This window comes from Symphalangus syndactylus, chromosome 3, assembly GCF_028878055.3.
Source record: "Symphalangus syndactylus isolate Jambi chromosome 3, NHGRI_mSymSyn1-v2.1_pri, whole genome shotgun sequence".
NCBI lineage: Eukaryota > Metazoa > Chordata > Mammalia > Primates > Hylobatidae > Symphalangus > Symphalangus syndactylus.
In genome coordinates, this window is record NC_072425.2 from 14,969,066 (window position 1) to 14,991,604 (window position 22,539).

General features: G+C 51.5%; 2 protein-coding genes across 6 annotated transcripts; one reads left to right on the forward strand and one right to left on the reverse strand.

The window, feature by feature from the left end:
- The first annotated feature begins 342 nt into the window (after nucleotides 1-342).
- Nucleotides 343-12,041, forward strand: TOR1A (torsin family 1 member A). 2 transcript variants are annotated; one of them, XM_055270737.2, is made up of 5 exons: nucleotides 343-642; nucleotides 1,668-1,933; nucleotides 5,655-5,830; nucleotides 5,928-6,055; nucleotides 10,761-12,041. In XM_055270737.2, exons 1-5 carry the CDS (start codon nucleotides 369-371, stop codon nucleotides 11,009-11,011), a joined length of 1,095 nt encoding a protein of 364 aa, XP_055126712.1. In that variant the 5' UTR covers nucleotides 343-368; the 3' UTR covers nucleotides 11,012-12,041. The 2 variants fall into 2 exon arrangements, 1 of the variants encoding a protein (XP_055126712.1); XR_010119942.1 differs by lacking the exon at nucleotides 10,761-12,041 and adding an exon at nucleotides 9,690-10,435 and having other exon boundaries at nucleotides 349-642; nucleotides 5,928-6,221.
- Nucleotides 12,042-13,717: 1,676 nt separating this feature from the next.
- On the reverse strand, nucleotides 13,718-22,310 carry TOR1B (torsin family 1 member B). 4 transcript variants are annotated; one of them, XM_055270738.2, is made up of 5 exons: nucleotides 21,557-22,310; nucleotides 20,642-20,907; nucleotides 17,605-17,780; nucleotides 15,955-16,082; nucleotides 13,718-15,645 (listed from the first exon to the last, which is right to left on the reverse strand). In XM_055270738.2, exons 1-5 carry the CDS (start codon nucleotides 21,753-21,755, stop codon nucleotides 15,404-15,406), a joined length of 1,011 nt encoding a protein of 336 aa, XP_055126713.1. In that variant the 5' UTR covers nucleotides 21,756-22,310; the 3' UTR covers nucleotides 13,718-15,403. The 4 variants fall into 4 exon arrangements, 2 of the variants coding, with proteins under 2 accessions (XP_055126713.1, XP_055126714.1); XR_008656473.2 differs by lacking the exon at nucleotides 17,605-17,780 and having other exon boundaries at nucleotides 15,616-15,645; nucleotides 21,557-21,801; XM_055270739.2 differs by lacking the exon at nucleotides 17,605-17,780 and having other exon boundaries at nucleotides 13,718-16,082; nucleotides 21,557-21,807.
- Nucleotides 22,311-22,539: the final 229 nt, after the last annotated feature.

A 22,539-nucleotide genomic window follows, 5' to 3' on the forward strand; every position in this document is an offset into this window, starting at 1 on the left:
CTCGGCTCACTGCAACCTCTGCCTCACTGCAACCTCTGCTCCTCATGTGTCAGCCTCCCCAGTAGCTAGGGCTACAGGTGCCTACCACCACACCCGGCTAATTTTATATTTTTAGTAGAGACGTGGTTTCACCATGTTGGTCAGGCTGGTCTCGAACTCCTGACCTCAGATGATCCGCCCGCTTCAGCCTCCCAAAGGGCTGGGATTACAGGCAGGAGCCACCATGCCTGGCAAAAATAACGTGCATAAACAAAAACACGTGGCCGACAGGGGCGGTGCAGAACCGAGTTTCCGGAAGCAAAACAGGTCTTTGTACCGAACAAAGATGGCGGCCGCCGGCGTCGGGGGGAGGGCTGCCCTGAAGAAAGATGGCCTCCGCGAGAGGAGGAACCGGAAGCGTGGGTCTGGCGGCGGCACCGGTTCGCGGTCGGCGCGAGAACGCGCAGGTTGGCGCGGGTCCGGGCATGAAGCTGGGCCGGGCCGCGCTGGGCCTGCTGCTGCTGGCGCCGTCCGTGGTGCAGGCGGTGGAGCCCATCAGCCTGGGACTGGCTCTGGCCGGCGTCCTCACCGGCTACATCTACCCGCGTCTCTACTGCCTCTTCGCCGAGTGCTGCGGGCAGAAGCGGAGCCTTAGCCGGGAGGGTAGGCTGGGGCGGGGGCTGGAGGCTGGGGCTGGGGCTGGGCGATGGCACTAGGGCTGAGCTAGGACCAGGGCATGGAGAATGGAGGATGGAGGCCGGGGGATGGCACCAGGGCCGGGCTAGGACTAGGGCTGGAGCGGGGCCTGGGGGCTGGGGCTGGGCGATGGCACTAGGGCCGGGCTGGGGCTGAGGGATGGAGCGGGGCCCTGGGGCTGGGGCTGGGGGATCGCACTAGGGCTGGGTTAGGACCAGGGCGGTTGGCTGGGGCTGGGGTATTGAGGATGGTGGATGGAGGCTGGGGGATGGCAGTAGGGCCGGGCTAGGACTGGGGCTGGAGCGGAGTTTGGGGGCTGGGGCTCAGGAGCGGGGGCTGGGGCTGGGGGATGGCACTAGGGCCAGGCCGGGGTAGGGGTCAAATCCCAGGAGGGCCGGGCCTGGGCAGAGCTGAGTCCGCGGGGGCCGGACCCCGGAAGCCAAGCGGCCCTACTGCAGGATGAGGCCTGGCTCCTCGGCCACGACCACAGACGGGCCAGACTTAAGTCGGAGACCTGAGGAGCCGGGCTGCAGGTTGGCCTACTTTGCGCTAAACTGGGGGTGGACCAGTGGTAACCTCTCTCCGAAGTGGGTTCTGCCTCCTTTCTAGCATAGCGGGAGACAGGAAGGATGGTGAGGACTCTTCCGGAGCCGACCAGGAGGGACCAAACTGCTTCCTTTCCCGGCTCTGCCTTGGGGTGGGAGGAGCAGCACAGGGGTTAGAGGTGCAAACTGGTGGCAGTGGCAGTAGCACCAAGGGGCTTTTCGGGAAGGAGTCGGGCCAGGGCTTTAGAATAGGCAGGACCAGCAAAGGGAGGGCTCCCTGGACCGCCGTCCCCTCTGGGCCAGGAGCTTACAGACCGCAGTACTTGAGGTTTCGCGAGGTGCTTGGAGAGCGTCTAGACGGCTTTGCTGGCTTTCTCGTGGGCTGTAAATGTGGCTACATTTTGCCACTGTTTGTTCCCCACTCCTGATTGGCTTTGTCTTTCCCAGCACTGCAGAAGGATCTGGACAACAAGCTCTTCGGACAGCATCTTGCAAAGAAAATCATCTTAAATGCTGTGTTTGGTTTCATAAACAACCCAAAGCCCAAGAAACCTCTCACGCTCTCCCTGCACGGGTGGACAGGCACCGGCAAAAATTTCGTCAGCAAGATCATCGCAGAGAATATTTACGAGGGTGGTCTGAACAGTGACTATGTCCACCTGTTTGTGGCCACATTGCACTTTCCACATGCTTCAAACATCACCTTGTACAAGGCAAGGATGGAAGTTTGGAATCCCTTCCTGGATGTCGTCGGGTTTGGGGTCTCTGTTGTGGGATGAGATTTGGGAGTTCTGTGTTGAAATGAGTGAGCCCTGAAAACAGTTCATGTCTCAGTTCCCCTTGGAAAGGTGTAGAAGTTAGAGTTTGAGATGCGTGGAGCAGTTAACACCGTCAAAGCTTTGTGGTGGGTTCTGAAAATCGGTCCAGTGAGTATGTAGGGTCATGGGATTTTAGAGGTGGACATGATCAAATCCATCTCAGAGATCAACACATCTCACTCATTTTTTTCTTTATTTCTTTATTTTGAGACGGAATTTCACTCTTGTTACCCAGGCTGGAGTGCAATGGCATGATCTCAGCTCACTGCAACCTCTGCCTCCCGTTTCAAGCAATTATCCTGCCTCATCCTCCTGGGTAGCTGGGATTACAGGCTCCTGCCACCATGCCCAGCTAATTTTCGTATTTTTAGTAGAGATAGGGTTTTGCCAACTTGGCCAGGCTGGTCTCGAACTCCTGACCTCAGGTGATGCACCTGCCTCAGTCTCCCAAAGTGCTGGGATTACAGGCATGAGCCACCATGCCCGGCCACATCTCACTCATTTTGTGAAAGAGGAAAAATATAGAGAGTCCTAAGTTTGTTGAACCTACTGTTGCAAACTGCCTTTTTTTTTTTTCTTTGAGTCAGGGTCTCACTCTCTTGTCCAGGCTGGAGTGCAGTGACGCCATCTCGGCTCACTGCAACCTCCACCCTCCGGGTTCAAGCAATTCTTCTGCCTCAGCCTCCCAAGTAGCTGTGACTACAGGCATGCACCACCACACCCGGCTAATTTTTGTATTTCTGGTAGAGATGGGGTTTCCCCACTTTGGCCAGGCTGGTTTCGAACTCCTGACCGCAAGTGATCTACCCACCTCAGCCTCCCAAAGTGCTAGGATTACAGGCGTGAGCCACCTTGCCCAGCCGCAAACAGCTTTTATGGTTGAACTCACTGATTAGCAGCTTGGGCTTTGGCAGCAGACACATCTGGATTTGAGTCCTAACACTCGCCCAGCTCCATAGTCTTAGGAAAGTTGCCTGACCTGAGACTCAGATTCTGACTTACAAAGTGTTGCTTGTAACAATCCAGGGAGTTCTGTCTGTCAAGTGTGTAACATGTACCTGGTGCATGTTACAAATAAATGTTAACTGTTGCCTTTTAGATCCTTGTAACAGACCTGCAAGATGGGCAAAACAGTCAATTATTTATTTATTTATTTTTGAGACTGAGTTTCATTCTTGTCACCCAGGCTGGAGTGCAGTAGCACGATCTCGATCTCAATTTCGGCTCACTGGCTCACCGCAAACACTGCCTCCCGGATTCAAGTGATTCTGCTGCCTCAGCCTCCCAAGTAGCTGGGATTACAGGCACCTGCCACCGCACCCAGCTAATTTTTGTATTTTTAGTAGAGACAGGGTTTCACCTTGTTGGCCAGGCTGGTCTCGAACTCCTGACCTCAAGGTCGTCCAGCTGCCTCGGCCTCCCAAAGTGCTGAAATTACAGGCATGAGCCACCATGCCTGGCCTCAGTCAATTATTTATCCCTGACTGTATCTATGGAAAAATGTGAACACATTTTTCCCTTCTGTCTGGGTGAGCATGTGGGTCAACCACTGTCCAGCGGTTCTGTACTAAAATGCGAATGTTCCACAGGTGTGGTGGTTCATGCCTATAATTCTAGCACTATGGGAAGCCAAAACCGGCTGATCCCTTCAGCTCAAGAGTTCCAGACCAGCCTGGGGAACATGGTGAAACCCCATCTCTACTAAAAAAATACAAAAAAATTAGTCAGGCATGGTGGCACGCACCTGTAGTCCCAGCTACTTGGGGGGCTGAGGCAGAAGGATGGCTTGAACCTGGGAGGTTGAGGCTGCGTTGAGCAGAGAGCCACTGCACTCCAGCCTGGGTGACAGAGTGAGACCCTGTCCCAAACAAACAAGAACCATTCTAGACGAATCAGGATGGGTTGGTCATCTTAGAATTGAGGCTTCACTAACAATAACTGTGACTTTGGACAAAGTTACTTCACTTGTCTGCTTCAGTTTTCTCATTTGTAAAAGAAGGAGCACAATGGTAACTACTGTGATGGGTTTTGGGAGGTCACAGTAAAATGTTCTATGAACAGACCAGGCGTGGTGGCTCACGCCTGTAATCCCAGCACTTTGGGAGGCCGAAGCGGGTGGATCACTTGAGGTCAAGAGTTCAAGACCAGCCTGGCCAAGATAGTGAAACCCCATCTCTACTAAAAATACAAAAATTAGGTGGGCGTGGTGGCAGGTGCCTGTAGTCTCAGCTACTCAGGGCTGAGGCAAGGGAATCGCTTGAATCTGGGAGGCAGAGGTTGCAGTGAGCTGAGATCATGTCATTGCACTCCAGCCTGGGTGATAGAGCGAGACTCTGTCAAAAAAAAGAAGTTATGTGAACAGTGCTTAGAATATTGTTGTACCCATAGTGAACGCTCAGTACATGTTCCCTGTTATCGCATATAAGAATATTGTGCCCATAGTGAACGCTCAGTGCATGTTCCCTGTTATTGCATATAAGTTTGGTCACCAGAGTGAGAAAGCTTGGCTGCTGGAGCCTAACAGGTCTGAATGCATCCTTGTTTATTTTATTTATTTTATTTTATTATTTATTATTATTATTATTATTTTTTTTTTTTTTTGAGACAGAGTCTCGCTCTGTCTCCCAGGCTGGAGTGCTGGAGTGCAGTGGGGTGATCTTAGCTCACTGCAATCTCCGCCTCCCAGGTTCCAGCGATTCTCAAGCCTCAGCCTCCCAAGTACCTGGTATTACAGGAGCCCACCACTATGCCTGGCTAATTTTTGTATTTTTTTTTTTAATGGAGTCTTGCTCTGTCGCCAGGCTGGAGTGCAGTGGCATGATCTTGGCTCACTGCAACCTCCGCCTCCCAGGTTCATGCAATTCTCCTACCTCAGCCTCCTGAGTAGCTGGAACTATAAGCACCTGCCACCATGCCCAGCTAATTTTTTTGTGTTTTTTCTTTTAGTAGAGACAGGGTTTCACCGTGTTGGCCAGGCTGATCTTGAACTCCTGACCTCAGGTGATCCGCCCACTTCGGCCTCCCAAAGTGCTGGGATTACAGGCATGAGCCACCATGCCTGGCCCTAATTTTTGTATTTTAACAGAGATGGGGTTTCACCATGTTGGCCAGGCTGGTCTCAAACCCCTGACCTCAACTTACCCGTCTGCCTCAGTCTCCCAAAGTGCTGGGTTTACAGGTGTGAGCCACCATGCCCAACCCCACCCCCTTTTTAAATAAAAATCAGTATCCTCATGACATCCCACATTGCCCCTTTGATGACAAAAGAGCAGCAGCTCTGACAGCATCCGTGTGGCATCTTGCAGCACGGGAACCGTAACCAAACTATCGGGCTTTGGAGTGAGACAGGACTGGGTTCAGGTCCCAGCTCTGCCGCATATAATCTTGGGCAAGTGGAGTAAGGGCTCTCTGTGCCTCAGTTCCCTCATCTGTAAAATGGGAACGATAGTGCCCACTCCATGGGGTTGGTAGGAACAAAGAAGATTTTGTGCATGTAAAATTCTTAGTGCTGAGTGCACAGTGGTTCATAAGTGAAGCTGCGGTTCTTAGTGGTAGAAGGAGCTGATTGATGGCCCTGGCTGAGAACTTTGTGTTGGCTTTTTCCCTTGTAATTCAGGATCAGTTACAGTTGTGGATTCGAGGCAACGTGAGTGCCTGTGCGAGGTCCATCTTCATATTTGATGAAATGGATAAGATGCATGCCGGCCTCATAGATGCCATCAAGCCTTTCCTCGACTATTATGACCTGGTGGATGGGGTCTCCTACCAGAAAGCCATCTTCATATTTCTCAGGTAAGGTCAGGGCTAGGACATGATGGATGGGCCCCGAGCCCAAGCCTCTGAGCTCCAGGAGAAAAGCCTGTCCTTACCCACTGGGATTGTTTTGCAGCAATGCTGGAGCAGAAAGGATCACAGATGTGGCTCTGGATTTCTGGAGGAGTGGAAAGCAGAGGGAAGACATCAAGCTCAAAGACATTGAACACGCCTTGTCTGTGTCGGTTTTCAATAACAAGAACAGTGAGTAGGGCCATCCACCGCCAGTCCCATCTGGTTCCTAATCCTGCACCCTAAGTGTTAAAGCGTCAGGGTCACTGTCAGCATCACCTGGGAGCTGGGTAGAAAGAAATGCAGATTCTCAGTCCCCTTCCGAGTCGTGAGGGGAATCTTTGCTGACAAACTCCAGGTAACTTTTATGAACACTAATGTTTGACAAGTGCTGTTTTATTTTTATTTTTGAGATAGTTTTACTCTGTCACCTAGGCTGGAGTGCAGTGGCGTAATCTCGCCTCACTGCAACCTCTTCCTCCCGGGCTCAAGCAATTCTTGTGCCTCAGCCTCCCGAGTAGCTGGGATTACAGGTGCACACCACACCCAGCTAATATTTGTATTTTTAGTAGAGATGGAGTTTTGTCATGTTGGCCAGGCTGGTCTTGAACTCTTGACCTCAGGTGATCTGCCCACCTCGGCCTCCCAAAGTGCTGGGATTACAGGCGTGAGCCACTGCGCCCAGCTTATTTTTTGAGACAGAGTCTCACTCTGTCACCCAGGCTGGAGTCCAGTGGTGTGATCTCAGCTCACTGGAGTCTTGACTTCCTAGGCTCAAGTGATCCTCCAGCCTCAGCTTCCCATGTAGGTGGAACCACAGGCTTGTGCCACCATGCCTGGCTAATTTTTTTTTTTTTTTGTAGAGACGGGGTCTTCCTAGGTTTCCCAGGCTGGTCTTGACTTCCTGGACTTAAGTGATCCTCCCGCCTCAGCCTCCCAAAGTGCTGGAATTATAGGCATGAGCTACATACCTGGCCTGCTGTTTTTTGTTGTTGTTGTTGTTGTTTTTGAGACGGAGTTTTGCTGTGTCGCCCAGGCTGGAGTGCAGTGGCGCGATCTCGGCTCACTGCAAGCTCTGCCTCCCAGGTTCATGCCATTCTCCTGCCTCAGCCTCCCGAGTAGCTGGGACTACAGGCGCCCGCCGCCACACCTGGCTAAGTTTTTGTATTTTTAGTAGACATGGGGTTTCACCATGTTAGCCAAGATGGTCTCAATCTCCTGACCTCGTGATCCGCCCGCCTTGGCCTCCCAAAGTGCGGGGATTACAGGCGTGAGCCACCGCACCCAACCAGTTCCCCCGTTTTCTTCAGCTACATGATTTTCTTTGTAGAAGAAAAAGCCAGTGGTTGAGCAAGGAAGGATGCCATGGGCAACTCAGGGGGAGAGATGACTTGTTAGTTCCTCCCTTTCTCTGCATTGCCCAAGAGCAAGAGCCAAATAGCGGTTGGGCCCTTATTTTGTACTGGGCGCCATGTGAAACAGTCTGCCTGCGGATTTCACTCAGTCTTCACCATACCTCGCAGGGTAGAGACTGAGACTCAAAGAGATGTGGCAGCTTGCCCAGCGCCATGCAGCCTGTTCAGTATCTCTGATTCTAAAACCTGCGCTTTTAAGTTTTAGCTCACTACTTCTCCAGGGAATGTCATGAGACCTTTGACCTTGAACCTGGGGAGGTGGAAAGCCAGCCTGATGGAGGCTGACTCACTGGCTAAGACCTGTGAGTTGTGCAGGGCTGGCTGTTCAAGTCTTTGCGCTTCAGGTTCTGGAGATGACAAAACAGGGGCTCATTTGAAACAGACTTGCCAGGAAGTTCATCCTACAGTTAGTGAACAGCATGGGGTATGGTATGTCAGTGTGTGCAAGTGGAATACTACTGAGGCAAGACAAGTGTTCTGTAACATGTTGGATAGTTTCTTGCCTTGCCAAAAAACATGAGCACATGCAGTGGAAACCTTAGCCTAATGCTGAGGCAGATGAGCCCCGTGGCCTAGAATCCACACTGTGGAGGTTACACAGATAAGCCCCGTGGCCTAGAATCCACGCTGTGGAGGTTACACGGCGCTCAGGAATGCCAACCTGGGAGTCGGGCAGCCCTGGCCCACAGACTGACTGTGGCCTCAAGCAGATGGCTGAACATTCATTCAACACATGTATATGGAGCATCTAGTAAGTGCCAGGCATCATACCTAGGACTGGGGACACAGCAGTGAACAAACACAGAAATTCTTGCCCTTATCGATCCTACATCCTAGTGATAATAAAGAAAGAAAATGTATCAGATGTTGGGGGATAGATATGTTGATGTGTGTGATGTGTTTGTGTGTATACATGCAGTACATATGCACACATCACACATGTACACACATGGACATATATATATCTTTCCCCCGGGGCCAGTAGGGGAAAAAAATCAAGAAAGGCTTTAGGGTGCAGGGTAAGGATGGGCTCTGCTTTAATAGAGTGGACAGGAAGGCTCCCTGTGAGGGTGGCATTTGGGCTGACCCGAGGGAGTGAGCCATGTGGATGTCTGAGGGAAAAGCATTCCCCAGTGCGGACAGCATGTCCAGGGGCCCGAGGGGGGCCTGTGCCTGGGGTCCCTGTGACTGGTTGAGGATAAACAGAGGAGGGGAACGGGAGGTGATAGAAGAGGCGAGATTTGGGGTGAAGGTGCAGACTGTGGAAAGCCTGGCAGGCCATGGTGAACCTTGGGTCTTATTCCGAGTGGAAGAGAGAGGCCTGGAAGGTCCTGGGCAAGCGGTGCTGGGATCTGACGGGGCCTTCATAGGACCTTGCTGGCAACTGGGTGGAGGACAGACCCACAGCCACAGGGGAGGGAGCCCAGCGTGGAAGCGGTGGGGGTAGAGGGACACGGTTGGGTTCCGGATGTGTTTTGAAGGTAGAACCTGTAAGACTTCCTGCAGAATTGTATATGGGAATGAGAGAAGAACCAAGGACCTGGCTTGAGCAATGGGAAGGGTGGCACTGCCATTGAAGGGAAGGGACAGCAGGAAGGACAGGTGAGCTCAGTGGGCAATGGCATCGGGGCATCAGGGCATCAGAGCACAGCCACAAAGCTCCAGGGAGGCCATCAGGCTGGGAGGGCAAACTTGGGAGTCCTCAGGAGATGACTGTAAAGCCTCAGGCCTGCCTGAGGTCGCCTGTTCTGCCGTCACTCCTGGGTCTGCATGGCTGGGTCCCTGTTGCTCGGGCTCTGCCCTGAGGTCCTGCCCAGCCCGCTCCACCTCCCGCTCTCCATGTCCGTTCTGCTGTGTGGCATTCGCCGCTCCAAGCACCATCTGAGATTGTTTCCTGGCTTGTTGGGTGTCTCCTGCCCCAGAGTGGTAAAGCCATGAGGGCCATCCGCCCTCAGCTGTGTCCGCAGGCCCAGGGCGTGCCTGGCATAGAGCAGGCCTCTGAGAACCAGCCTCCCACGTGAGCTGGTTTTGCAAGACAACCCCTCATTCCCATTCAGTGGTTGGTTCTGTTCTTTCCCTGGCCACAGGCTCCACTCTGTCAGTCAGCCACATATGTATTGAGTACCAGTTGTGTGCAAAGCACTGTTGAGCATGAAAAGCATTAACCCAGCCGGGCGCGGTGGCTCACGCCTGTAATCCCAGCACTTTGGGAGGCCGAGGCGGGTGGATCACGAGGTCAGGAGATCGAGACCACGGTGAAACCCCGTCTCTACTAAAAATACAAAAAAATTAGCCGGGCGTGGTGGCGGGCGCCTGTAGTCCCAGCTACTCGGAGAGGCTGAGGCAGGAGAATGGCGTGAACCCGGGAGGCGGAGCTTGCAGTGAGCCGAGATTGCACCACTGCACTCCAGCCTGGGTGACAGAGGAAGACTCCGTCTCAAAAAAAAAAAAAAAAAAAGAAAAAAGAAAAGCATTAACCCAGTGAATGAGGAGGAGCTTGGGTTGGGGACGGAGCCCCAGAATTACATGGCAGACCAGAAGGGAATCAGCTCAGTAGAAGACACGCATGGGCTCGTGGGCGATGCAGTGTGTGCTGTGTCATCTGGGGCTGGGAGGAGGTGTCCTGGGTCAGGAGTTCCAGGAGCCCAAGAGGAGTGGATGGGGCAGGTGCAGAGCCAGCCCGCATTCAGGGGAGAAAACACGGCCAAGGCCAGGCCTTCACGGGGAGCCCAGCATGGGCTGCACATCCGCACTTCCCAGGCTAGTTTTGGTGCCCACATGCTCTGCAGGGGCTGGGCACGGTGGCAGCGGCAGCAGGCTTCCCTGTTGCTAGTCCAGCTGCTGAAACTCCAAGGAGAGTCAAAAAGTTCCCAAATACAGGGGCGTGGCTGGTAGTCCTTCCCGGGAACTCTTCTTGCTTCCCACTTTCTGTGGAACTCTGCCTTCCCCACTCTGCCTCTCTGCTTGTTCCTCGGCCCCAGACCTCTTTCCCATCTTCAATCTCTTAAGTCATACCTTAGGAGGCCTCCCCCAGCCCGCAGTATAAAGAGGGTGTCCCTTTCCGCTGTCACAGAAGCATTACAATGTGCAGGTGCCTGTTAACATCTGCCTTCCCCGCTGATCTGGAGCTCCACAAGGGAGAGGGCACACCCAGTAGGTGTGTATGGGATGGATGGGAGGGTAGGTGACCCCCAGTAGGTGTGTGTGGGACGGATGGGAAGGTGGGTGACCCCTAGTAGATGTGTGGGGGGTGGGTGGGTGACCCCCAGTAGGTGTGTGTGGGACGGATGGAAAGGTGGGTGACCCCTAGTAGATGTGTGGGGGGTGGGTGGGTGACCCCCAGTAGGTGTGTGTGGCATGGATAGGTAACCCCCAGTAGATGTTTGTGGGACAGATGGGAGGGTAGGTGAGTGACCCCCAGGAGGCGTGTATAGGGTGGGTGGGTGGATGTGGATGAACAGCACCTTGTTTCTTCTTCCCAGGTGGCTTCTGGCACAGCAGCTTAATTGACCGGAACCTCATTGATTATTTTGTTCCCTTCCTCCCCCTGGAATACAAACACCTAAAAATGTGTATCCGAGTGGAAATGCAGTCTCGAGGCTATGAAATTGATGAAGACATTGTAAGCAGAGTGGCTGAGGAGATGACATTTTTCCCCAAAGAGGAGAGAGTTTTCTCAGATAAAGGCTGCAAAACGGTGTTCACCAAGTTAGATTATTACTACGATGATTGACAGTCATGATCGGCAGCCGGAGTCACTGCCTGGAGTTGGAAAAGAAACAACACTCAGTCCTTCCAACCTCCGCCCCCAGCTCCTTTCCCTGGAAGAGGAATCCGGTGAATGTTTCCTGTTTGATGTGACAGGAATTCTCCCTGGCATTGTTTCCACCCCCTGGTGCCTGCAGGCCACCCAGGGACCATGGGCGAGGACATGAAGCCTCCCGAACACGCACAGAAGGAAGGAGCCAGCTCCCAGCCCACTCATCGCAGGGCTCATGATTTTTTACAAATTATGTTTTAATTCCAAGTGTTTCTGTTTCAAGGAAGGATGAGTAAGTTTTATTGAAAATGTGGTAACTTTATTTAAAATGATTTTTAACATTATGAGAGACTGCTCAGATTCTAAGTTGTTGGCCTTGTGTGTGTGTTTTTTTTAAGTTCCCGTCATTATTACATATACTGTGATGTATCTTTACTGGAAATGAGCCCAAGCACACATGCATGGCATTTGTTCCACAGGAGGGCATCGCTGGGGATGTGGCTGGAGCATGAGCCAGCTCTGTCCCAGGATGGTCCCAGCGGATGCTGCCAGGGGCAATGAAGTGTTTAGATGAAGGACATGTAGGTTAAGAGGACGCCTTCAGGCACCACAGATAAGCCTGAAACAGCCTCTCCAAGGGTTTTAACCTTAGCAACAATGGGAGCTGTGGGAGTGATTTTGGCAACACTGTCAACATTTGTTAGAAGCAGTCTTTTGAAAGAAAAGTATTTCCAACTTGTCACTTGCCAGTCACTCCATTTTGCAAAAGGTGGCCCTTCACTGTCCATTCCGAATGAGCCTCACGTGCTCTCTGCTGGATTCTAAATTATGTGAATTTTGCCATATTAAATCTTCCTCATTTATACTATTTTTTGTTACGTTCAATCAGAATCCCTGAAACCTCCTATAAAGCTTAGCTGCCCCTTCGGAGGATGCTGAGAACGGTGTCTTTCTTTATAAATGCAAATGGCTACCGTTTTACAATAAAATTTTGCATGTGTCATTGGTGAGTACGTTTTTGAAGAGGGAGAAGCGCCCCTCCACTGTAGGCCTTATGAAGTAAGGCTGCGAGTGAAGACCTAGCAGAACAATGCAGGGTGGAAAGAAACAAAGTCTCACACAGGGATCTGAGGATCCTAGGACGGCTCTGTCCCCTCGCCCAGTGGTCTGGGAAGTCGCCCTCCATTGTGGGGTTCTTGGAGCTCCTGACACCCAGCCACGGAGTTCAAGTACAGCTGAGATGCCAGCAGGAACAGTGCCCTAGACTAAGGTAAGCACACCTTATTTTATGCAACACGCCTGTGTCCCAGCACAGTGCTCCCATGGGTGCGGCTGCTGCAGAGAGCACTGCAGGGACCACTTCTAGTAGGCACAGAGGACGAGTTTGTGGCCTCAACTGCAGGTCTAACGCAGGAACCCTCTACCTTATGGCTTCCCAACCTGCATGGGGTCCCACTAGGGCAGCCCAGGGCACCTAAAGATGGCTCCAAGCATTAGAAAGTTCTTGGTATTGAGCTGCAGCCAGCCTGCTCTGTCCCTGGGAGTCACAGATTAGGTCTAATCATTCATTTGAAGAGTGTGGCCCAGGCACCAGAAGTCCCTAGTTAGAGAACACGGGTCCCCTGACAGTTTTGGAAGGTTCAGTCTTAGTAGATGAGGCAGTGTAGGTAGAATAGGAACTGCATTAAGACTGAGAACCAGACCTAGAAAATCAGTCTCCTGGGAATTGAGTAACTTCAGTTGAGAAATGAAGGGAGTGGGTGGGGTGATGGTGATGAGAGTTTGTGCTTTCTAGTAAATCTGCTAATCCTCAATCCTGTGAAGAGGGTGGGTGTTAGCCATTCACTGACAATACTGGGTTATGTGTAATTAAGCTGAGATCAGATTAGCATAACTAGGATTTTTTTTTTTTTGAGACGGGTTTTTTTTTTTTTGAGACGGTGTTTCACTCTTATTGCCCAGGCTGGAGTGCAATGGCACGATCCCGGCTCACTACAACCTCCGCCTCCCAGGTTCAAGCGATTCTCCTGCCTCAGCCTTCCTAGTAGCTGGGATTACAGGCATGTGCCACCACACCCAGCTAATTTTGTATTTTTAGTAGAGATGGGTTTTCTCCATGTTGGTCAGGCTGGTCTCAAACTCCCCACCTCAGGTGATCCGCCCACCTTGGCCTCCCAAAGTGCTGGAATTACAGGTGTGAGCCACCGCACCCGGCCAGGATTTATTTACCAGTTTCAATGGTTAGGTTTCCTCACCTGAGCTCAGGTTCAGGATGCCAGAGGTGAGTTTTACTTTATCAGTACCTCAATTTCCTCCCACGTTAATTTTGGGAGAAAGTCCATCTCTTTGATGAAATATCCATCAGCTAATTTAACTTCTATTTGTCTGGGCAAGAGCCTTTATGGTAAATACTGCTTCTGTATTGCGCTGACTGCCCACCCACCTGTCCCGGGTATGGTGAGTCTCACAGCTGTGCTGCTGAAATTCATTCTGAACTTTGGAACCAAATAAACTAGAAAAAAGTTAGCAAGTGGCATTTCACATGATAAAATCTAGGCTTTACTATTTTATAGTCAGTAGGTCAATAAAGCTCTCGTCCACATCTTACAAGGGAGGTGGGGGAGGCGGGGTCATGATCAACCACGGTCTTTTCAAGTTACAAATCAGTAACAGCAGTCCAAAGGTGGCAAACACATATTTATTGCATCACTGTAAACAGAGAAAATCTTGTCTCCTCTCGACCAGATGCCCAAAAGGTTATAAAAGAAGTATAACTTAGCTCCAATTCGAGGATACGTACTTAAAATTTTAAACGTCACCTTGGTGTTTTTTCAAGACTAAGTGTGATACCCTGTAAGGCATTTCCATGTCATAAATTAATTCTACCGTATTTTTATGTAAAAAATGCTGCACGTTGTTGTGTCTGCAGCTGTGCTGTGATTATGAGACAGATACAATGATTCACACTGGCTGGAAGCTAAGTCTCACGTCCCAGGGATCAGGGCAGTCCAGCCTGGTGATGCCACAAAGGGTGGTGGTATCAGGTCACACCTAGGACCTGCCACTTTAGACTGACCTCGTTTGATCCACGGTTGTGACCACGTATTACCACAAATTTAACAATAAAAAATTGTTTTAACAGTATATGAGAAAGGACTAAGCAGTCATTCCATTTTGTGTCCTTCCCTTGTTTTAAAATAAGCAATGTCCTATACTTCCATCACTTAAGATCTACAAGCTGACTTGTTCAGTCTGGGCCCATGTCATCCTTGCAGAACAAGCACATCCTAGGATTTCAAATGGTTCTACAAAATAAAGTGAGAGATTGACCCAAGTATAAAGTCTTAACAAGCATCTCACCATGGGAACCAACGACTCAAATTCAAAGCCAACGGTCTCCTTGTGATTCAACTCTATGATGATACATGGTTGGGGGGACTCTAGCAGAGAGCCAAGCTGAGATATGGCAGACAGGAGGGACCTGTCTGTCCAGGTCTGCTGCAGAGGTCTTAGGTGAAGGCCCCACCCCACAGACAGGTCAGCTCAGATCATGAGTGCTCAGCGGGCACAGCCATATCCTCCAGTCAGACACCGTCTGCACCTCCACCCCCGATTTCAACTGACTAGTGAACTCTGTATAAAGAACGAGACAGAGCAAAAGGATGTTTTTGGCCAGTGAGAACCCAGTGCCCCCCAGCCTGCTGGTGAAACCACCCAGTGCCCCCCAGCCTGCTGGTGAAACCACCCAGTGCCCCCTAGCCTGCCGGTGGGAACCCAGTGCCCCCTAGCCTGCCGGTGGGAACCCAGTGCCCCCCAGCCTGCAGCAAGTCCCTGGACTCCTTTAGTTCTGACAGTAGCTTCTGAGGTGGCGGGTGCTGTGGGTCAGAAACTACTGCCAGGCCTGCCATGCACAGCTGTTTTCAGGCACTTCTGTCACAGTCAGTACATTAAGTGTGAAGGAGATTTTTAAAAGTTCATCTTCAGCTGCAAAGAACAGCTGGACTGTCGTCATCTTGCTAAATGACAAATGCATGCAATAGATTCATGTGTTTTCCAAAATGAACTCTTAGATTCTGTATCCCAGCTGGGCAGTGGCTCATGCCTGTAATCCCAGCTACTCAGGAGGCTGAGGCATGAGAATCACTCAAACCAGGAGCGGAGGTTGCAGTGAGTTGAGGGTCGCACCACTGCACTCCAGTTTGGATGACGGAGTGAGACCTCGTCTCAGAAAAAAAGATTATATATCCCAAAAGTCTAAGCTGCAAACAGGCAAAACCCCAAAGCGGTCTTCAGGGTTCTTCTGAAAGGCAAGGCCTCTGGTGTGCGGAGCCTCCCAGCTGTCTCCTACCCCATCTGGATAGGAGCTCAGTGGAAATCAAGCCGTGACTGCACAGTCTTGCAGCCCTTGTCTGAGTAGATTTTCTCATCTCTGGGGAAAAACGTCATTTCCTCTGCCACTCTTGTGACAATGTCTTCATCTATAGCAGAACCACGGGCCCTCATCTCGGCCCTCACACACATTTTCACATGTCTGTATTCCAAAGGCAGGAAGGGGATAAAGTAATCAATGAGGTTTTTGTCGATCAGTCCACTGTGCCACAGGCCACCTGCGGAACAAGACACAGCTGGGTTTCCTGCCGCCACCGCCACCTGGCCAAGCTCCAATCCCGACCCTCAGCACATTCCTCTTGTCCATACCCCTTGAGAGAGTCTCTTGTCAGTGTGCAAAAAGCCCATGTAGGACTCAGCTGGACACTCACTCACTGGTTTCTAGGACAGTATGCCCTAGGAAAATTCCCGACTTTAGCAAAGCGAGGAAATCCAGTGGGATCCTGTGGCTTTGTGAAACACTCAATGAAAGAGCAGATGGCTCACTGCCGGACAGTTAAGGGGCTCCTTTACCCTGGTGGACTCACTGTGTTTATTATTGAAGACTCCGACAGACAGTACAGGTTCCAGGTCCTTCAGCTGAATGTCTTCCCTCTTTCTTCCAGCCCGCCAAAAGTCAAGAGCCGTCTTAGTTATAAGGTCCCCGCCTGCATTGCTGAGTTTGCCAGAGAAATAAAGATTAAAATCACATATTAAGACTTCTGTGTCTGCTGGGCGTGGTGGCTCACGCCTGTAATCCCAGCACTTTGGGAGGCCGAGGCAGGTGGATCACCTGAGGTCGGGAGTTCGAGGCCAGCCTGACCAACATGAAGTAACCCCGTCTCTACTAAAAACACAAAAATTAGCCAGGCTAATGGTGGTGCATGCCTGTAATCCCAGCTACATGGGAGGCTGAGGCGGGAGAATCGTTTGAACCCGGGAGGTGGAGGTTGCAGCGAGCCGAGATCATGCCATTGCACTCCAGCCTGGGCAACAAAAATGAAACTCGGTCTCAAAAAAAAAAGACTTCTGTGTCATACCAAGAAATGAACCTGCTCTAAGTCTATTTATCCTTTTAAGACACTCTGTCACCCAGGCTGGAGTGCAGTGGTGCAATATCGGCTCACTGCAACCTCCACCTTCCGGGTTCAAGCGATTCTTCTGCCTCAACCTCCTGAGTAGCTCGGATTACAGGCGCCTGCCACAACGCCCCTTCTAATTTTTGTATTTTTAGTAGACACGGGGTTTCACCATGTTGGCCAGCCTGGTCTTCAACTCCTGACCTCAAGTGATCTGCCCACCTTGGCCTCCCAAAGTGCTAGGATTACAGGTGTGAGCCACCACGCCCAGCCGAAGATCTGTTTTTCATCAAGGAATATTTACTGAGTGCTACTAGACAAAAAAGTGTCTGCTCTCATGGAACTTAAAATGTTTATTCACAACTAGCTGGGATAATGCTATGGCCCTTTATAACCCTAAAAACCAACATGCACAGTTAATAAAATTAACTGTTTTCATTTCTGTTTCATTTTTAGGGTTGGGGTCTTGATTGTCACCCAGGCTGGAGTGCAGTGGTATGATCATAGCTCAATAAAACCTTGAACTCCTGGGTTCAACCAATCCTCCTGCCTCGACTTCCCCAGGAGCTGCGACTCCAGGCACATGCCACCATGCCTGGCTAAAATTGCCTGCTATCAGTTATTCTTTCTTTTTTTTTTGAGACAGAGTCTCGCTCTGTCACCCAGGCTGGAGTGCAGTGGTGTGATCTCGGCTCACTGCAAGCTCCGCCTCCCGGGTTCACGCCATTCTCTTGCCTCAGCCTCCCGAGTAGATGGGACTAGGCGCCCGCCACCACGCCGGGCTAATTTTCGTATTTTTAGTAGAGACGGGGTTTCACCATGTTAGCCAGGATGGTCTCGATCTCCTGGTGATCCACCCGCCATGGCCTCCCAAAGTGCTGGGATTACAGGTGTGAGCCACCGCGCCTGGCCCAGTGATTATTTCTTTAGTTCATTTCCAAAACCCACACTGTGTGCCATGCTGAGACTGGCAAAGGAAAAGTAAAGCAGTAGGTAAGTGCCTTGTGCCAAGCAGGCACTTTTGTCCTGGTAAACAAAGTGCTGATGGTCCTCAGGACCTCATTTTATCATTGAGAGAATGAAGGGCTTGTGTGCCCCAAAAAACCGCCTCCCGCTGACCTGAGAAAGATGAAGATGGCTTTGCGGTAAGACACTCCGTCAACCTGCTCGTAGTAGTCTAGAAACGGCTTGATTGCGTCAATGATCCCGGGGTGCAATTTATCCATCTCGTCAAATATGAAAACAGAGTTCGCACATGCACTCACATTACTGCGGATCCACTTCTGTAACTGGTCCTGGACCGACCATGAAAGAAGAAATAGGATGCGAAGCTCAAAGGGTGCACCAAGAGGAGCGCAGGCTCCATCTGCTCCTCATGCGCTGAAGGACGAGGTCAGAGCTCTAAGAACGGCACCCTCACCCCACTCACTAGGTAGCAGCTTTTCTAAAACCTTATCTCTAAAAAGTGGAAATTGGCAGAGATAGATGCTAAAATGCAGAGAAGATTTTTCCTAACTCAAATGACATATTAAATGTGACTTTTTAAAGGTATAAGAGGTACAAGATCCGTGATTCTTTTCTTTTTTGGAAACAGGGTCTCACTCTATCCCCCAGGCTGGTGTGTAGTGGCGTGATCTCGGCTCACTGCAACCTCCGCCTCTTGGGTTCAAGCGATTCCCCGGCCTCAGCCCCCCATGTAGTTGGGACTATAGGCACCCCCATCCCCTGCACCATGCCTGGCTAATTTTTGTATTTTTAGTAGAGACAGGGTTGTGCCATGTTGGCCAGGCTGGTCTCGAACTCCTGACCTCAGGTGATCCACCCACCTCACCCTCCCAAAGTGCTGAGATTACAGGAATGAGCCACCCGGCAAGATCCGTGAATATCATTCACTGCTAACCTAACCATAGTTTTCATCTCTCTTGGACTATAATCTCAAGTTAGTACTATCAGACATACTGAGGAATAAGGAACTAATCAAGACCTGCACAGTGCACAGTGCCCCAGACCAACAGAGCTGACTCAATGACATTTCATGAAAAGCATCTGTTCCAGGTGCTTTCTTGAAACAAACATAAAGATACTCAAGCAACAAGCCCTCAACCCCAAAGTGTGAAAGGCTGTACCATGAAGCTCCCCCAGACATGCCCTCATCCGTTTATATTACTCTGTTTCCAGAGACTTATAAAAAATGTAAAAAACAAGAAAATCCTTCCTTCCTTCCTTTTTGGCAGTCTTCCCTGTCTCATGTCAGTTTGTAGGGCAAACACTTCTACTTCCTTGTTCAGTTAAGTTTCTGTTTCTTTCTTCAGTCTCCACCTAACAGGAATAATTTTTTTTTTTTTTTTTTGAGATAGAGTCTTACTCTGTCGCCCAGACTGGAATGCAGTGACATGACCATGGTTCATTGTAGGCTCAGCCTCCCAGGCTCAAGCGATCTCCCATCTCAGCCTCCCAAGTAGCTGGGACTACAGGTGCATGCCACTACACCTGGCTAATTTTTTTATTTTTTGTAGAGATGGGGTCTTGCGATATTGCCAGCGGGAATGTTAACCTTGACAAGGGCAACATTCATTTAAATGAGAACTAACCCTCCTAGACAACTTAATATAAAATGAATGTGGAAACAATATCTCAAAAGGAGAAACGGTCTCAAGGTTCAGTTCTTTGAGGCTTCCTTTGAAGAAAGCAATGCCAAGGACATGAAGGATGGGAGGAACAAAGGGAATAAAACCTGTTTAGGAGAAAAAAGACCTCTAGGCTACACTGCAAAGAGCAGAGGCAAAGCTGAGGCTGCACCAGAGGTAGGCAGCATTGAATGAAGCCACGCCCAAGCAAATCCTTGAAGACTGACTGCCCCTTCTCACCAACTGCACTGCTGGGGATGTGGAATCCCTTCACTCACCAGAGAAGGTGGCTACCATGTCAACTGGGAGTTGGGAGGTTTTGGTTCAAGGTCCTGCTCTGCTACAAAGATTGTAAGGAGTAAGTCACCTTGCCTCTCTTGGCTCCAGGCTCCATCTTTTTTTTTTTTTTTCTTTTTTTTTGAGACAGAGTCTCACTCTGCTGCTCAGGCTGGGGTACAGTGGCACAATCTCAGCTGACTGCAACCTCCGCCTCCCGGGTTCAAGCGATTCTTCTGCCTCAGTCTCCCAAGTAGCTGGAATTACAGGCGCATGCCATCACTCCCGGCTAATTTTGTATTTTCAGTAGAGACGGGGTTTCTCCATGTTGGTCAGGCTGGTCTCCAACTCCCGACCTCAGGTGATCCGCCCGCCTCGGCGGGTCCCAAAGTGCTAGGATTACAGGCGTGAGCCACTGCACCTGGCCCTGACTACATCCCTTTTTTTTTTTTTTTTTTTTGAGACAGAGTCTCACTGTGTTGCCCAGGCTGGAGTGCAGCGACACGATCTCGGCTCACTGAAAACTCCGCCTGCCGGGTTCACGCCATCCTCCTGCCTCAGCCTCCCAAGTAGCTGGGACAACAGGCGCCCGCCACCATGCCCCGCTAATTTTTTGTATTTTTAGTAGAGACGGGGTCTCACCGTGTTAGCCAGGATGGTCTCGATCTCCTGACCTCGTGATCCGCCTCCCTCGGCCTCCAAAAGTGCTGGGATTACAGGCGTGAGCCACTAAACCCGGCCTTTTTTTTTTTTTTTTTGAGACCGAGTACAGTGGCGCGATCTCAGCTCACTGTAACCTCTGGAACCCAGGTTCAAGCGATTCTCCTGCCTCAGCCTCCCAAGTAGCTGGGATTACAGGTGCATGCCACCGTGCCCAGGTAATTTTTGTACTTTTAGGTAGAGATGGGGTTTCACCATGTTGGCCAGGCTGGTCTCAAACTCCTGGCCTCAAGTGATCCGCCCGCCTCGGCCTCCCAAAGTGCTAGGATTACAGGCGTGAGCCACGGCGCCAGGCCCTGACTACATCTTTTAACAGAAATAACATGCCCTACCCCCACTGGACTGTTTTGGAACCAAGTAAGAGAAATGTTGTAGGAGAGCTTTGTAACTACCTGGACTAAGTGTGCCTTAACTCAGTGGAGCCGGGGGCTACAGCAACACAAAGGAAAGAGAAGCAGAGGCCAGAATTAGTGAGCAGGTCACCCGGACCAGTCCGACCGGCCTGCGGATGAGATAATAGCGGGTTCTCTTGCCTGGTACAGTTTTATCTTCTGCTCATGAGGGAAGTGCAGAGTCGATACAAACAGGTGGACAAAGTTACTCTTCAGACCTTTTGGGTGAAGATTTTCAGCCACAATTTGACTGACAAAATTCTTGCCTGTGCCAGCCCAGCCGTGTAAGGAAAGGGTCAGTGGTTTCTTGGGATTTTTGTTGTTCCTGAAGCCAGTCAGCGCCTTGAAAATCACTTCCGTGGCTAGATGCTGTCCAAACAGCTTCTCCTCCAAATCCAGCTTGAGAGCTGCAAGAACAGCCCCAGAACAGAGAGAGAAACAGACCTTAAAAATGCATCAGCAACGCAGCACTTTCTTAGCTGGCCAAAGCAAGAAGCACAGATTATCCAGGGACACAGCAGGGTGTCTGCCAAACCCTAGGGCTGAGGCAGTCAAACGATGCCACTTTCAAGATTATGTGGACGTCCTTAACGCTTCGGGGTCTGATAAGGAATCTAAATGTTCATCCATTCAGAGATGAAACATCGCTTGACTGAGCGCTTGCTAATCCCAGCCACCCCTGCTGGCCTGCAGGAAAACCAGGGGCCAAAGGTGGGCTTTCTGGGCGACGCAGCACGTCTGAAAGCTACTTAATAGGGTTGGCAGGGCACAGAAGGGCCGCCCACCTACTTCCCGTTTCTTCTGCCTGTGATCCCCAGCAACGGGAGCTTTAGAAAGGCGCTGGGGCAGCCCCACGATCTGGAGACTGCGAAGGCACCGCTTCTGCATTCCCGCGAACGGTTCCGGGGCCGCCCCATCCGCTCCCCGCCCACCCCAGCCGGGACCACAGCCGTCTAGATGCCGCGCGCCCGGTCCGTGCCAGGCGCCCACGAGGCCGTCCCTCCGCGCCCCCGCGCCCCCCGCAGCGCCGACCCACAGCTCGCGCGCTCGCCGTACCCGAAGCGTTGAGCGGCCGCTCCTCGCGGCAGCACTCGGCGAAGCGGCAGTAGATGTCATTGTAGGACAGGTAGCCGGTGATGGCCGACGCGGCCCCGATGGCTAGGCCCACGGTGATGGGGTCGAAAGCCGCCACCACTCGGGCCGCCAGCAGCAGAGCCAGCGCCGCGGCGCCCCGGAGCCACCCAGCCCGCAACATCCGGCTCCTCGCAGCCCGCAGAAGCAGCTGAGCTAGGCGCCCGGCGGTCAAGTGGCAGGACGGAGTTCCGCTCGTGCGTCACTTCCGCCCCGCAGACCCGCCCACTCCCTTGGGGGCGGCCATGTTGGTGAGGGGCGGAGAGGAGGGCGGTGCCATCGTTCTTGTGACTGGTCCGAAGGTGTAGGTGACTGTTTTGTTTCCCTTTTCTTTCTTTCAAAAAAATTTTTTCGGGCCGGGCGCGGTGGCTCACGCCTGTAATCCCAGCACTTTGGGAGGCCGAGCCGAGATCACACCATTGCACTCCAGCCTGGGCAACAAGAGTGAAACCGTATCTCAAAAAAAAAAAAAAAATTATTTTTTTTGGCCAGGCGCCGTGGCTCACCCCTGTAATCCCAGCACTTTGGGAGGCCGAGGTGGGCGGATCACGAGGTCAGGAGATCAAGACCATCCTCGCTAACACAGTGAAACCCCCTCTCTACGAAAAATACAAAAAGTTCTCCGGGCATGGTGGCGGGCGCCTGTAGTCCTAGCTACTCGGGAGGCTGAGGCAGGAGAATGGCGTGAACCCGGGAGGCGGAGCTTGCAGTGAGCCAAGATCGTGCCACTGCACTCCAGCCAGGGCAACAGAGCGAGACTCCGTCTCGAAAAAGAAAAAAATCCAAAAAAATTGTTTTAAAACTTTCTTATTTTTTTTCTCGTCTGATATGTATATTGGGGACAGGGTCTGGCTCTGTCGCCCAGGCTGGAGCGCAGTGGCAGGATCTCGGGTCACTGCAACCTCTTC

Coding starts and splice junctions, on each gene's coding strand:
- TOR1A (XM_055270737.2), top strand. CDS start 369: ATGGCCTCCGCGAGAGGAGGAACCGGAAGCGTGGGTCTGGCGGCGGCA. Junction 643..1,667: donor GCGGAGCCTTAGCCGGGAGG/GTAGGCTGGGGC, acceptor TGTCTTTCCCAG/CACTGCAGAAGGATCTGGAC. Junction 5,831..5,927: donor GCCATCTTCATATTTCTCAG/GTAAGGTCAGGG, acceptor ATTGTTTTGCAG/CAATGCTGGAGCAGAAAGGA.
- TOR1B (XM_055270738.2), bottom strand. CDS start 21,755: ATGTTGCGGGCTGGGTGGCTCCGGGGCGCCGCGGCGCTGGCTCTGCTG. Junction 20,908..21,556: donor GCGGCCGCTCAACGCTTCGG/GTACGGCGAGCG, acceptor CTGTTCTTGCAG/CTCTCAAGCTGGATTTGGAG. Junction 17,781..20,641: donor AGAAGATAAAACTGTACCAG/GCAAGAGAACCC, acceptor TGGTCGGTCCAG/GACCAGTTACAGAAGTGGAT.